Source organism: Cibotium barometz, chromosome 36 (assembly GCF_041138505.1).
Source record: "Cibotium barometz isolate CiBa-2024 chromosome 36, ASM4113850v1, whole genome shotgun sequence".
Classification (NCBI taxonomy): domain Eukaryota; kingdom Viridiplantae; phylum Streptophyta; class Polypodiopsida; order Cyatheales; family Cibotiaceae; genus Cibotium; species Cibotium barometz.
In genome coordinates this window covers 12,989,548-13,003,788 of record NC_141081.1, presented here as the reverse complement: position 1 = coordinate 13,003,788, position 14,241 = coordinate 12,989,548, and the positions used below count along the sequence as shown (strand labels likewise).

The 14,241-nt window shown below is 42.6% G+C and overlaps 1 protein-coding gene across 3 annotated transcripts in view; it reads right to left on the bottom strand.

The window, feature by feature from the left end:
- Positions 1-1,833: 1,833 nt before the first annotated feature.
- The window catches only part of LOC147617505 (calmodulin-binding transcription activator 1-like), a 31,411-nt gene continuing 19,003 nt past the window's right edge, over positions 1,834-14,241 (bottom strand). For 2 of the 3 annotated variants that reach the window (XM_086775754.1, XM_086775753.1), the window contains exons 8-12: positions 6,591-7,136; positions 5,588-6,282; positions 4,342-4,924; positions 3,060-3,365; positions 1,834-2,349 (exon numbers count right to left, since the gene is read on the bottom strand). In XM_086775754.1, the coding sequence (XP_086631880.1) occupies positions 2,251-2,349; positions 3,060-3,365; positions 4,342-4,924; positions 5,588-6,282; positions 6,591-7,136 (2,229 nt within the window). In that variant the 3' untranslated portion in view covers positions 1,834-2,250. The remainder of the gene's footprint in view (positions 2,350-3,059; positions 3,366-4,341; positions 4,925-5,587; positions 6,283-6,590; positions 7,137-14,241) is intronic. The other variant, XM_086775755.1, reaches the window with a different exon arrangement.

Here is a 14,241-nt window from a genome sequence, read left to right as displayed (position 1 = left end):
AGCAACAAAGAAGAAGAGGCCAACTTTGTACTTGATAATGAATGGGCTTTCTAAAGCTAGGCTTTAGCCAAAGCCACTCTAGTAAATATCCCTATTATTTTGTAAAAACTTCACTAGACTAAGTTGGTGAAACCAAAGCCGAAAAAAGAACTTAGTAAATCCACACGTCTAGAATAAACTAAGGTGATGAAACTAAAGCCTAGTAGAGCTTAGTAAATCCACACTGTCTAAAGTGGTGAATAATTACTTGAGGGGAAGCATTGTAAGAAGAAAACAATCATTAGATTGAGCGAGGGTTCAAAGGATCAAATGCTATTCGTACAAAGAATTAAGGTTTTATCGTAGTTACATTGACCACAAGGCAAATGCCAAGGGTAGCCACCATTTTTCCTATATTCACAGAGATGCTTGTGGAGAGAATAGAGGACATTTGAAATGATTCTAATTACATTTACCACAAAATATTTGTCAAGTGTAGCCTATATTCAAGGAGATGATTGTAAAGAGAATAAAGTACATTTGAAATAATTCACTAGCTACCCAAAAACTCAAGTTTCTTCAACCCTAGTGGCTTGTACCACACACACACACATACATATGTACACATACATATGTATTCATATATATAAAGCAGTGTCTAGATATTCGTTCTTATAGTCTCATAAGTGCACCATAAGAGTGGCTTCAACCAAAAAAAAAAGGTCCGAGGATGATCAAAAAACTTTGAAGAAATAGAACGACATTTAAACTCCAAATGAAAATACTGCACTCTAATTGGTCAACATCTTTGGAATGTTGCAATTGCCTTACTTTTAAGGAGAAGAATGTAAAAAAGGAGTGAAAGGTGGATTTGTGCATGCCATGTGTGCCTCCATTGTGTAGTCCCTACGCATCGAACCTAGGTCCTCATTGTGGAACGTGACCGTTCTACCAGCTGAGCTACACACCCGTCAACTGTGGCAATGTATTTCTATAAGGAGGTTCATGCAACATTGGAGGATCACAAGGGCACAGTGTACAACCGTTCTTTTAGGCCAATGCACATATGTCTTATGTGAAGTGCTTAACTGAGAAGTGGGCTGACTTAAGCATAAACGAGGTAGAGAGAAGCAAGCTTTTGAAAAATTTGGGATTTTTTATCACTTTTTCTCTTGGTTGAATCTCTTGGCTCAATGGAGATGAGCTCTTGGTTGAATCTCTTGGTTCAATGGAGATGGAGAGGCTACTGGAAGAACCCAACTGTTTGGTGAGAAGAATATGCATGGTTATACTATTTGTTAAAAATCATACTTTTCCATGGTCGTAATTTTTAGGCACTTTTCACTGGAAAAGTGCCTAAAAATCATACTATTTCATGGCCATAATTTTTAGGCACTTCCCAACCAAAAAGAAAAAGAAATGCATTGCCACATTGAAGGGCTTTTTACTATGGATCCTTACAAGTAACATACATGTAAACACACCAGACGTGTGTGATCATCTATACACCTTGTTTGACATACTCTTTGCATAGGATCCTTGTCCGATCTTATGCCTTAGTTCTTGAGCACATCTTCCAAGATGTGCTTGGTTGTTTTCATTTGCATAAAAGCGTCTTAAATCACTAGCAACATCAGTGTACCGCATCTATGTCTAGGGTGAGGGAAGCCTCCTTGCCAACATATGCAAGGACGAGGTCCCTTTGATTGAGATGAGGACCAGTAGCGAGAGGGGAGAGAGGCTTTCTTTTTTCACAAAGCAAGAGAGAAAAGGGAACTGCAATTTGTGCAACTGAAGACGAGGCAACTATTTGTGTAAGTGAACTAAATGAATAATGCAACCATGTCAACACAAAATTTAAATCCCTTAGAGAGAATACTCCTTGCTATTTAAATGGATGAAGTTTGATCACTATAGCAATAAGGGAGCCAGCATAGTATATGTTGAAGTCCAACTTCCCTTTCAATATGATTATGTATATTTTAGTTACTATGAAGGTGCAACATGTCCAGCAGGCTTTCGTGGTAAGTAACAGGCGCATGCAGCAACTTGGGCCAATAAAAGACTCTTGTGGCTCGCACGTAGAGAGTCTTACCGTTACATATCGAGAAAAAGTATCAAGCAAAAAGCTTCTGGTGCTTCATACAAGGACTGGCTTCTACTTATATTTACATCAACAAGTACAACAGCATTTAGGAGATTTACACAATGCAAAACAAACAAGGGTTAGTTAGTAGGTAGAGTTAGTAAGGTATAGAAGTGATGGTAAGCTTAGGGATACGTTGACATTGCAAAATCTTCAGTATATAGTGGTGATTCCTTGTCCTCGGTAAGGAGTAATGTATCATAAGCATCCCCTTCCAACTGAACCTGTGCATTCAGAAATCAAGATATCAGATTCTTGTGTAAGGGTGGTTGATAACTACTCAGATTCTTGTGTAAGGGAGGAAGACTCCATATAAATTTACACTAAGGTCCCCATCACAAAGGCCGTCTGCCCACAGTGGATCCACAGCTTTAAACCCCCTATACATAGGTTTTACGTGCCTAATCCCCTTTCACTCGCCGCTACTAATGGAGTCTCAGTTGATTTCCTTTCCTGAAGCAATCAAACTACCTGCACCAGTCTAGTCTAACCTTTTGGCGGCTCCGGTAAACAGGGTGAGACCACTGAAATGGGATTCCACTAATAACATCTTCTAAGTCTGCTCGGTTTTTCCCATTGTGGCCAACATCACCCAGCAAAGAGTAGCTTCACACAAGACAACCACAGACAGGTGCACTTGTTTCAACCTCTCGCCACCATACAGAAAAAGTTGTTTACAATTTCCATGCCACCACACACCAAACGTGTGCTGGCTGCCTCATCACATTCTCCAACGAAATTACTTCCCATTGGATTTTCGTTAAAATTGCTTTTGGCGACCTTGATGGGCAGCTTGCATGTAAAGCATACCAGGCCCCCAGGGTGTGGCTACTTAGGGTGGGTGGCCTTTGTCGAGTAAGCCTCAGATTAGGATTCTTGGACCAACTTAGAATAACTTCAGTTAATTGAAATGGAATTGGACAAAAATGTTTACCTTTGTCTTCTGGTAGCCCTCGAGCAGCCTCCGGTACTGTTCTCGAGCTTCCGGAGATCTAACCATGGATTGTACTCTTGCAAGGGCCTTTTCCAAGCCTACCTCTATCTGTTTCCTTCCAGCTTTCAAAAAGTCATCATCCGTGTCACTTCCGCCCTTCTCATCCGCCAGTCTAACTTTTGATGATTCAAAGCCGCGTAAGCCTTTGCCTCTTCTCCGCCACCTGAGAATAGCTTTCTCTACAATACTCACAGACCAGAGAATCTTCTTGTACTGTTTACGGACTTGATGTCCCCTGACATGGGCCTGATTAGAGACCGAACACACACATTAATCCATTTGACCACCTTTCCAAAGATCCTTTCACACATTTAAGGCAGCAATGTTGCCATCCATCCCATTGATTTAGGAATAATGAAGAAACAAGAGAAGAATTTCTCTAAAAGGAAACCTGCCCCTTGTTTATTTTCCATGCGTGCACGGGCGCGCATGTGGGTGTGGGGAGAAATGAAATGAAATGATATATTACCGTCTCTAAGAGGCCATAATGGCCTATGAGACCAAAACTGAGAGTACATCTGAAGTTGGTGTCTCATCAAAAAGAACAACTAGATGAGACTAAAAAGTACAATAAACTGATTGTCCTACAGTTATAAGAACAGAACTGTAAGACTCCGAGATGATACTCAGTAGAAAATACTCGAAAATACTGAAAAATGTATATCAGGTAGATCCATGTATGCTGATCAGTTGAAGTGTTGCCCTCTCCTTAGAACAAGTATCTCCGCCATGGGGCTGTCTAGAATGGAGAGGTCGTAGATGCGAGGTAGGCGCCTCCGATGCCGAGCAATAATGGAGAGAGAGAGAGAGAGAGAGAGGGTGTGCTATCAAATCTTTAATTTCTATAAAAATCATTAATACCTCCAGAAAAATTCAAAAGTATTAAGTCAACTAATACTTTCAATGTGTGAAAGTATTAAATCCTTTCACGCAGCAATGTTGTCATCCATCCCATTAATTCAGGAATAATAAAGAAACAAGAGAAGAATTTCTCTAAAAGGAGAATCTGCCTCTTGTTTTTTTTCCATGCGTGCGCGTGTGAGAGAGAGAGAGAGAGAGGAGGGGGTTTTGGTGGGGCTATCAAATCTTTAATTTCTATAAAAATCATTAATATCAAAAACACACTCAAAAGTATTAAGTCAACTAATATTTAAGCTAACATTACCAAGTGCCTAGACCTACTTTTTACAAAAGCAGGCTTTAAAAGAACAGTTCTCAATACCTGAATCTTAACAACATGCCGGCGAAACATAAGAAACTCCCGGCGCCCTTTCCAGCCACGGTACTTTTGTTGTATGCGTATGGCAGCAGAGTGAGAGACTTCATCATCTTCATAGATTGATCCACTTTTGTTTGATTTCTGGGAAGCCACAATGTATTGTGCCTCCTCATTAGAGATCCCATACTCATCCTCCTCAAGCCGGTAGGACTCCTGCTTCTTTTTGAAGGACTGCACACGGAACGCAGACTGGATACAAGCCGCCGCCTGGGCAGCATTTCGTACGGCAGCAAGTGAATCTTGCAAAGACAGTTGCTCCTCTGATTCTCCCACACTGGACTGGACAACCGTCCTTTCAGACACAGTTTCTACTGCAGCTAAGGTATTTTCATTCGATCCAGTCTTCAAAGTCAGTGATATGAGATGGCTTGTAAGCAATGACTCTGCAAGGTAACCAGCAATCCCTTTGTGCCGCTCAGCTGAGGCTAGATCGGCCGGAGTTTGTCCATCCGGAAATGCATTTGTAGGATCGGTTTTGGCCCCTGGATCTGCACCAGCAGCCAGAAGTGCTACCACCATTGCCTCCCTATAAGAAGACATTGAGATGTATCCCTTCATAAGATGCCATGACAAAAGAAATTAACAAGCCAAAAACACAGACTCAGATCACCTCTGCAAGCTATCTATTATTTGGTTACAATTACAAGATTGTTAAGCTCCCGTTTAAGTCCAGGCAGCTTTTGATTACTGTACGTCCACACATGTTAATACGCATGCATGCATGCACGCATATGTTCCATGCTTATCTTTCAGATAGATGCTTGTTCTTAAGGGTGCCCCCTAGATGATATACTTAGGGAGGTACTTGAGGCTTACTACTCAGACACTCTCATCCAGTGTCTATACAAGTGAGATCAAGTGAGATATAGGCTCATCTTTCGGGGTTCCATGCATATATATCCGAGGCAAACACCAGAATTTGGCCAAAAAGCATAGCTAGGTATCAGTCCAGCCCAAATCTTAAGGGTACTCTTCGAGGGAGCTATGTCTGGGTAGTGAGTTAGCCAGCTTTCATCCTAAGAACCAATGTACATCAAAAGATCATTGTGCAGCCATGCAGATCAGGAATTTCTGGCCCTTATCATCGTTTGTGTGACTTCTCCATATTGAAAATGCACAACTTTAGGCACCATTTATATATGACGAAGGCCATAAATTGTTGTCAGAGGCATGTATGCAAGCAACTTACCTCCCACAATGCGCAGCCCAGTGAAGAGCAGTCCATCCACGTGAGTCTCGGAAATTAATATTTACTCCAGCAGCCAATGTTGGGAAAATGATCCAAGAATAACCAAGTGCAGCTCCCATGTGCAAAACTCCCAATCCATGATCATCCAAAACTGCTGCACCTTTACCACCTTCTAAAAACTTCTTCCAAAGCCAAAGTTGAAACTTTTCTTTCAGCAGTTTCTGAATAAGCCGCTCCTTTAAATTCATTGCCTGACAGCCTAACTCAGCAAGCTGGTCTTCCATCTGTTCCCACTCTTCAAACAAAACCAAAGAGTTCAAATCACCAAATAAATCTCTAGTAGCTTCATCAGATTTTGACATTTGAGATGATAATGATGATGATCCATAAGAGAGCATTCTTGCAAGACGAATCTGAAATAGCATCTCTATCTTATTCAAAGGTGACCCTTCAGGTACTTCAGCAGAAGAGGAGAACTTGGACTCCGCATGATACTCAAATTCTTTAACCTCGCTGCATGCAATCCCATCATTTCGTGTGATATAAAAGGGAACCTTTCCGGGTGCGTGAGGGGGTGCATTGCATCTCAAAACACCCGGCTGCAATAACTCTGCAGGAACCTCTACATCCCCAAACATACAACACCATTTGAATGAATCCTTCACCATGTCCCCAAAGGTCCCAGTGACAAGTATCTGCAAAAGTAAGCAGTTTACGGGAGCTATGAATCAACTAATGTCTTTAAAAATACTAACACAAAAGGTGTTGTGAAATATTCAAACTGTAAACACTGATCCCGCACCAACCCAAACCCTACAATAAGGGTGCTATTCTAAACAAGAGAAGAATTTCTTTATGAGGGACCTGCCTTTGGGGGGGGTTTGTTGGGTTCTTATGTTACACTAAATGGGTTTTTTTTAATGTAGTCCCTAAGCAAATAAAAAGTCAACTGTTGCTTAAACCTGCCTTTTACAAAGGTTTTACAAAGGCAAGCAGTGCCAACCTTGGTATCAGTGGTTGAAAGGGCATTATTGGGTGAATACTCTGAGATAGCAAAACACTTTTCATGTGAAAGTGAGGGGATCAATCCAATATCTAGATGCATCTGCTGCCTCAAGCCAGGGACTTCTTCTGCAAGTGCGCTTGCCCAATATGTTGAATCTGATGACATCGAGTTCTCAGCATCCCCTCCGATCTCTTGAGTCATCCATCTTCCAAAGCTGTCATACTTTTTGAATGTATCATGTGCATCATGCTGAGTAGGAGAGTCGGCTTGAAAATCTCTGAAGACATTCGGATATGAGTGCACCAGAGAGGTATCTTTGTTGTCAGCAGGCGACATATCAAACCTGCCCAAATCATGTTGTGGGATATAGGGCTGCTCTGCATCTAGGTATGCATGAGGAAATTGAAGCTGGCATTGTTGGGACTCATTCAGAAAATTATTATCAAGTCCTTCAAAAAGACCACTCTGTGCATGCCCGTTATCACCCAGCTGTGCCAAAACAGCACTCCAAGGAGTCATGTTGGAGCTCTGTTTGTTGACTTCCTGTTAATCACCAACAAATGGTAAGTTATCTCTTGCAAGCTTAAGCAATCTATCTTGTATTAAAATTTGTGTTGTGATGATGCAAATCAACTAGTTGAGAAGCTCCACCTAAAACGCTATACACTACTGTGTACCATACACGATAAAAAAGAGGGCAGAGCCTCTCATAGGCTCTCTCTGGACACTTCATGATTTTGCCACTTTTGGTCTCATAGATCCTTTCGTCTTTTGTAGACGTTAGTATACCTTTCTTTCTTCTTCTTCTTCTTCTTCTTCCCCGAGGAGTCACTTCGGAACGGGCTTGCACGCTTCAATGTACCCAACATCCCCAGCCCACGGGACACCAACCATGATCCTCCCATCAGCTCCCGATCCAGAACATGCTCCACCACCATCACACTACCTTCCCACGTACCATGACAAAAGGGGACCTCTCGGCCATACTCAGTAACCCCATGCTCGACATACTTGAGAGAGAGGTACCCTCTATTGGAGGATGATGTGCCCACATGCTTCATATTCTCATGTACTCCATGATGAGAGTCTCTTGTACTAGAGCTTATATGTAACATGCAACTGGCTAGATTGTGTAACGCCCAGCAAGACCTTCTTTATACCTTTATGTGGTGAGCATGAAGCAATCCACTTTAATCTTTTATAGATAGGAGGTAGAGCTGGAGAGAGAGAGAGTAGAGACGACACCAGATTGTGTCCCAATATACCCACTGAAGGGCCCCCTCCCACAAGCAGGAGTATTTACTTTATTACTTTGGAGAACCGTTACAATGCAGAGAACTTACTGAGAATTGATTGACGGAGACTGCCAGAAGCAAGGATGTTGGAGACCGGATGTCTGCTTAACTATCAAACGGCTTGAAGTCAACCTTGAAGCCACTTCGGATAACCTTATGCACACCAGATCTGCTGACAAAGATGCACTACTGAGGGTTGACTGCTGAATCAAACTTCGGGGCTGTATATGGACTGAAGCACTAAGTGCTTGGCTGCTGACAATTAGGCATGCAAAAGACCAAGGTCTTTAAGCACACATATCTGCACTGTTTCTAGGGCTGAAAGAATGATTTATGACATTGTTTATGCAATGATCTACAGGCTGCTTATATACCCTCTCAGGCGGCTGCAACTGCTGTCGGCCTGCTTCAAATGCCCACGACCTAACTAAATAAGCATTAAATGCTGGCGCTTATCTCGTGTGACTCCTGACTGCTGACCAACTGCTATTAAATCACATGACTAGCTACCCATCATTAGATAGGCTGCCGACATGAGCCTAAAGGCCTTGTATGCCTATGAGGTGTGGCCTATGGTGCTCACAAGCCCAAGGTTCATAGGCTGGCCCTTCTAGGGCTAGCCTAAAACCTTAATACCTCTGTATGTTGTTATCTACTTTGTGTATGCTCCTAAAGGACTGCATTGTCATAGCCCTAAATTCTTGTTCTCCAAGTGGATTAATGGACTGACCCTAACACCTAAGGCTGGGAGACTAACCTATGTAGCTCATGCTTGACATGTCCCGGACTGGGCTTACAACGGGGTCACGACGTATGACAAATATTCCTAAAAAAGGTACTAAATTTATGTATAAGTATAGCACTATAGATAAGCCAGTGTGTCATACTACACCTCAATGCATAGTGCATGCATAGTCCAATTGTCTGGCAATTTTAACTTCATGGAGACATCACTAAGCTTCTTTACGATAGGGAACAGGCCGAAACTTCCAAAAAGAGAGCTTGGGACAATGCTTGCCCACTGGCTTTAACTGTTGCTTCATGGAGCAGAGAAATACCCAATCTCCCTCCTTTTAGTTGACATCTCTACGAGACTTATTGGCTTGCCTAGTGTATGTTTCATGTGCTTTGTGCTCCTTCACTGACTCCTCATATGGAGTCTTGCCAATGCTACATAAATGCGTATCATTGAGGATTGCCTACACCAACGGACGATATTGTTCCCACTTTTACTGCTTGTCATGGTAGTATGATTTGAGAACGTCGAAGACCAGCTGATTGTAAACTTATGTTTGGCCATCTGTCTATGGATGAAAAGCACTAGACAACTGCAATTTAGTCCCAAAGTTATCAAACAATGATCTCCAAAAATGAGAAGTAAACTTTGGATCTCTATCTAAAGTAATTGTCCTTAGCAAACCACAAACTGGGTACCAAAGGCAAATGAATGAACAAGCGAGCAATATTCGGCTGTGGCCATCTGTTTGCACAGAATGAGCAATTTGTTGAACCGGTCCACAACGATCAAACACTGTGAATTCTTGGTTCCCGTAGGCGGCTAGAAGAGAACCTGAAACCAACCGCTGGTAGAAACCAAAGTGCGGTAGACTAGCAGTCACCTATCCAATTGTAGTCCAAACAATAAACAAATAAACAAGAGCTACAGTGCTCCAAAACAAAAAGGAGAACGACACCTGTTGGCCCCAAAGCTTGGCGCCCCTTTCGGTACTTCTTTATTCAATTTCAATGGAAAAGCTTAACTAAGTACAACAAAGCCAGTCAAGGAAAAGAAACCTGCATGTCCAATCTGGCAACCCTCAAGACCTCTTAGCATAGAGGATACACACACAGATCTGTGTCCCACAAAAGCAAAACACTGCTGTCTCCTCTAATCAACCAAGACAATGCAACAGGGAAGCCTTGAGCATGCATCTGGCTGTTCCATGATCGTAGCCTCAAACTCAACCAAAGAACAAATCCACAATCTAACTCTGTTTCCACCCTTCAAACTGCCACACCCCTCCTCTCACAAAGGGCCAGAAGAAACAACTCTGAAGCAGTCGTAGGCTAGTGGAAAGAGAGAGAAAGATATTCAACAGGTACACTGCTGTCTCTCAGTCCAATCCTCCTCAAAAACACCAGCCCTGAGAGTATAGAGTATGCTGTCCTGAATTGCAGCCACCCGCCTTTGCCCTCCAGAGCTCACACGAGTGGAAGAGAGAGAGAGAGAGAGAGAGAGAGAGAGAGAGAGGCTGCGCCTAGACTAGCAGTCACCTATCCAATTGTAGTCCAGACAATAAACAAATAAACAAGAGCTACAGTGCTCCAAAACAAAAAGGAGAACGACACCTGTTGGCCCCAAAGCTTGGCGCCCCTTTCGGTACTTATTCAATTTCAATGGAAAAGCTTAACTAAGTACAACAAAGCCAGTCAAGGAAAAGAAACCTATATGTCCAATCTGGCAACCCTCAAGACCTCTTAGCATAGAGGATACACACACAGATCTGTGTCCCACAAAAGCAACACACTGCTGTCTCCTCTAATCAACCAAGACAATGCAACAGGGAAGCCTTGAGCATGCATCTGACTGTTCCATGATCGTAGCCTCAAACTCAGCCAAAGAACAAATCCACAATCTAACTCTGTTTCCACCCTTCAAACTACCACACCCCTTCTCTCACAAAGAGCCAGAAGAAACAACTTTGAAGCAGTCGTAAGCTAGTGGAAAGAGAGAGAAAGATATTCAGCAGGTACACTGTTGTCCCTCAGTCCAATCCTCCTCAAAAACACCAGCCCTGAGAGTATAGAGTATGCTATCCTGAATTGCAGCCACCCGTTTTTGCCCTCCAGAGCTCACACGAGGGGAAGAGAGAGAGAGAGAGAGAGAGAGAGAGAGAGAGAGATTCAGGCTGCGCCTGCTGTCCTATCAACTGCCCATCCCTTTTTGTACACCCGCTGTCCTGCAGCCGCTTGTACCAGTTGTCTTGCAGCCGCCTTGCCCTTTGCTGTCCTGCAGCCGCCGGCGCCAACTGTCCAATAGCCGCTTGCTCCAGCTGTACTGCAACTGCCTGCGCCAGCTGTCCAGTAGACACCTGTACCAGCTGACCTGCAGCCGCCTGCACCAGCCCGACTATATGCCTATGGAGAGAACCGGCCAAAACAGCCCTGTACGAATCTCTTCAAGCGACCCTCTCCACGCTGCTAGCCGCCTTGCCCTTTCTAAAAGCAAGAGAGAGAGAATAAGGGAGAGAGGCGTGTACTTCCAAAAATGGAATAGCCCCTCCCCAAACTTATCCTAGGGGCCTCATAAAGTTTATTAGAACTTTACTAGGGGCCACTTATGCCTAGGGGTCACCCAAGGTTATAAACATTAAAAACTTTATTCCCTTGGTCCCCCTTCACGCTTGGGGATGTCCACACATTAACCTTCTATCCGGGCACCCAAGTATGAACAATTAACTGTTTATCTTGCTCACCGACCACCATGCCCACACTTGTGCTGTATCAATTTCACAGGGTCATGACAGAACCTACGAAATCCATACTAATCTCCTGAACAAGTCTCTCGGAAATAGGCAAAGTTGTAGCAACCGGCCTGTTTCGACTGTGGAACCTTCACTTTTTGACACATTTGACATGCTTAGACATACTAGTAGACATCCCTTCACATTTTTGCCCAATAAAAGAATCGCTCTAACTTCTCCAAGTTACTATTGATACCTCGATAACCCCCAACAAGAGAGTCATGGGCATCACGAAGAAGTGCCTGTTTTTTTAATTCAAAAGTGTTATTTTCATTAAAATTGGTTTTATGCATAGAAAGATGCATAAAGGATTTATTTTTATTTCAAAAGTGTTATTCTCATTAAAATTGGTTTTATGCATAGAAAGATGCATAAAGGATTGTTTTTATTTCAAAAGTGTTATTCTCATTAAAATTGGTTTTATGCATAGAAAGATACATAAAGGATTGTTTTTATTTCAAAAGTGTTATTTTCATTAAAATTGATTTTATGCATAGAAAGATGCATAAAGGATTTATTTTTATTTCAAAAGTATTATTCTCATTAAAATTGATTTTATGCATAGAAAGATGCATAAAGGATTTAATTATATGCTCTCAGCACATTTTTCATTGACCTTTCGTGCCATACCTTGTGGCCTCAACCCTGTCACGTGCACACCAGTCAGGTGTACAGTGACATGGCATCATTTTATGGCATCATTCTCTTACCTAGTCTTCTCATGAGACCGTTTTCTTTTTTGATGGCTTCTTTAGAACTACCAATTTTATTGAAATATACAAGTGTATAGGGTGTGTGCGGGAACAAGCCCTCGGCTAGAGGCTGTAAAAGAGAATCTGTAAATGTGAGAGAACCTGTGAAAAGGTGAGAAGAATCTACTGGGAGAGAATAAAGGCTAGCATGAGGAGATTTAGTAGCCAGTTCTTGTAAAATAACCAACCATCTTGGATGGTGTAATGACTCGATTTTGAACGGAGGGCCAAATTGCGTGGAATCCCGAACTCTAGTGAATCTGCATATTGTGCTTTCATTCTATCCAAATCTTTTCCTTGAATCTCTAGCACAATTGACTCCTGTAATGTCTGAACGGTTGACTTATGCCTAAGAGCGTCAACAAGAGGATTATTATTGCCAGGGACATATTCTATCATACCTCCAAATTGTTGGAAGATCTGACTCCACCTAGCTTGCTTGCCACTCCATTGGGCACCAAGCATGGTTTGCAACCATTTAAGTGCCTGATGATCAATCCTTACTCTGAATTCCCTCCCATAAAAGGAAAGATTTTCAGTGCTTAAGAGTGGTAATCACCCCCTAAACCAAATAATTATTTCTGGCATCATTCAATTTGTGGCTCTAGTAAGCCATTGGTCTGCCTTCTTGCTGTAAAACAACGTTAATAGCAAGGTTGTTAGCATCAGTGATAACCTCGAATGGGTCATCCCATGATGCCAACTTAAAGAGTGGTGCTTCTAAGGCCACTTATTGTAATGCATAGAAGGCCTCAAGTGCTTTGCCCGTAACGGACGCTTTTTGGCAACGCCTTTTCACACCCTTGAGCATACCTATAAAAGGCGTTGCAAGGTTGGAAAATTTATCCATGTGAATGTTGTAGACCTCGCAAAGACCCACAAATGCTTTGATTCCCTGGGCAGTCTTGGGTATATTCCAATCCAATATAGATTGTACCTTGCCGAGGTCCAAACGAATGACAGACTCACTGATAACATATCCCAGATAATGAACCTCTGAGAGGCTAAATGCGCTCTTCTTTCTGTTAATGTAGAGCTTATTGTCACACCCTTGAGCATACCTGTAAAAGGCGCTGCAAGGTCGGAAAATTTATCCATGTGTGTGTTGAAGGCCTCGCAAAGACCCACAAATGCTCTAATTTCCTGGGTAGTCTTGGGTACATCCCAATCCAATATAGCTTGTACCTTGCTACGAATAAGAGACTCACTGATAACGTATCCCAAATAATGAACCTCTGAGAGGCTAAATGCGCTCTTAGAAGATGAATACACACTTCCCAATTAACACAATAAATAACCGAGACATCATTTTATTGAATGTCGATGGTGCATTCGTAAGGCCAAGTGGCATTACCACAACTCGTAATTACCACGCTCAGTCCGAAAAGCCGTCTTTGGAATGTTGGCTATAAAAATGAAGACCTTGTGATAGCCACTCTTGAGGTCTATTTTTGAAAAATATTTAGCGCCATTAAGACGCTCCAAAAGTACTTTATTATGGGCATTGGGAACTTATTCTTGATTGTGACCTTATTGAGTGCCCTGTAATCCACACATAAACGTGCAGTCTTATCTTTCTTTTGCACAAATAAAATGGGTGCAATGAACGGCGAGGATGATGAGCGGATGAATCCGGCCCAAAGTAACTAAGATAACAATTGTTCCAGTTCACCCTCCAATGCCTTAGAAAGGCGATAGGGAAACTTACTGTGAGGCTCTGTCCCAAGGATGCAATGATCCTCAGGACGAGAGGGTGGGAGCTGTGGTGGGAGATCGTTCCTCAGCATGAAGTCTTGGAACTTTGGAAGGAGACCTACCAACTTCTTTTCTAAGGGGATCGCTATTTAGAATAGCAGACTATTGGGCGAGGACATAAATCAGCGCACACTGAGCTTCTTTTCTGAGAGCTCTCTAGGCCTGTAAATGTGAAATCAGAGGGATTCCTTGAATGCTCCTACCCCCGTGGATTATGATGGGCTGAGGTAAACTGTCAGCAATTGTAAAGGTGTCATGCTGCTAATCAGGAATGGACGCATGCTCTCGGAACCATTGGATGCCGAGAATCATGTCACACCCC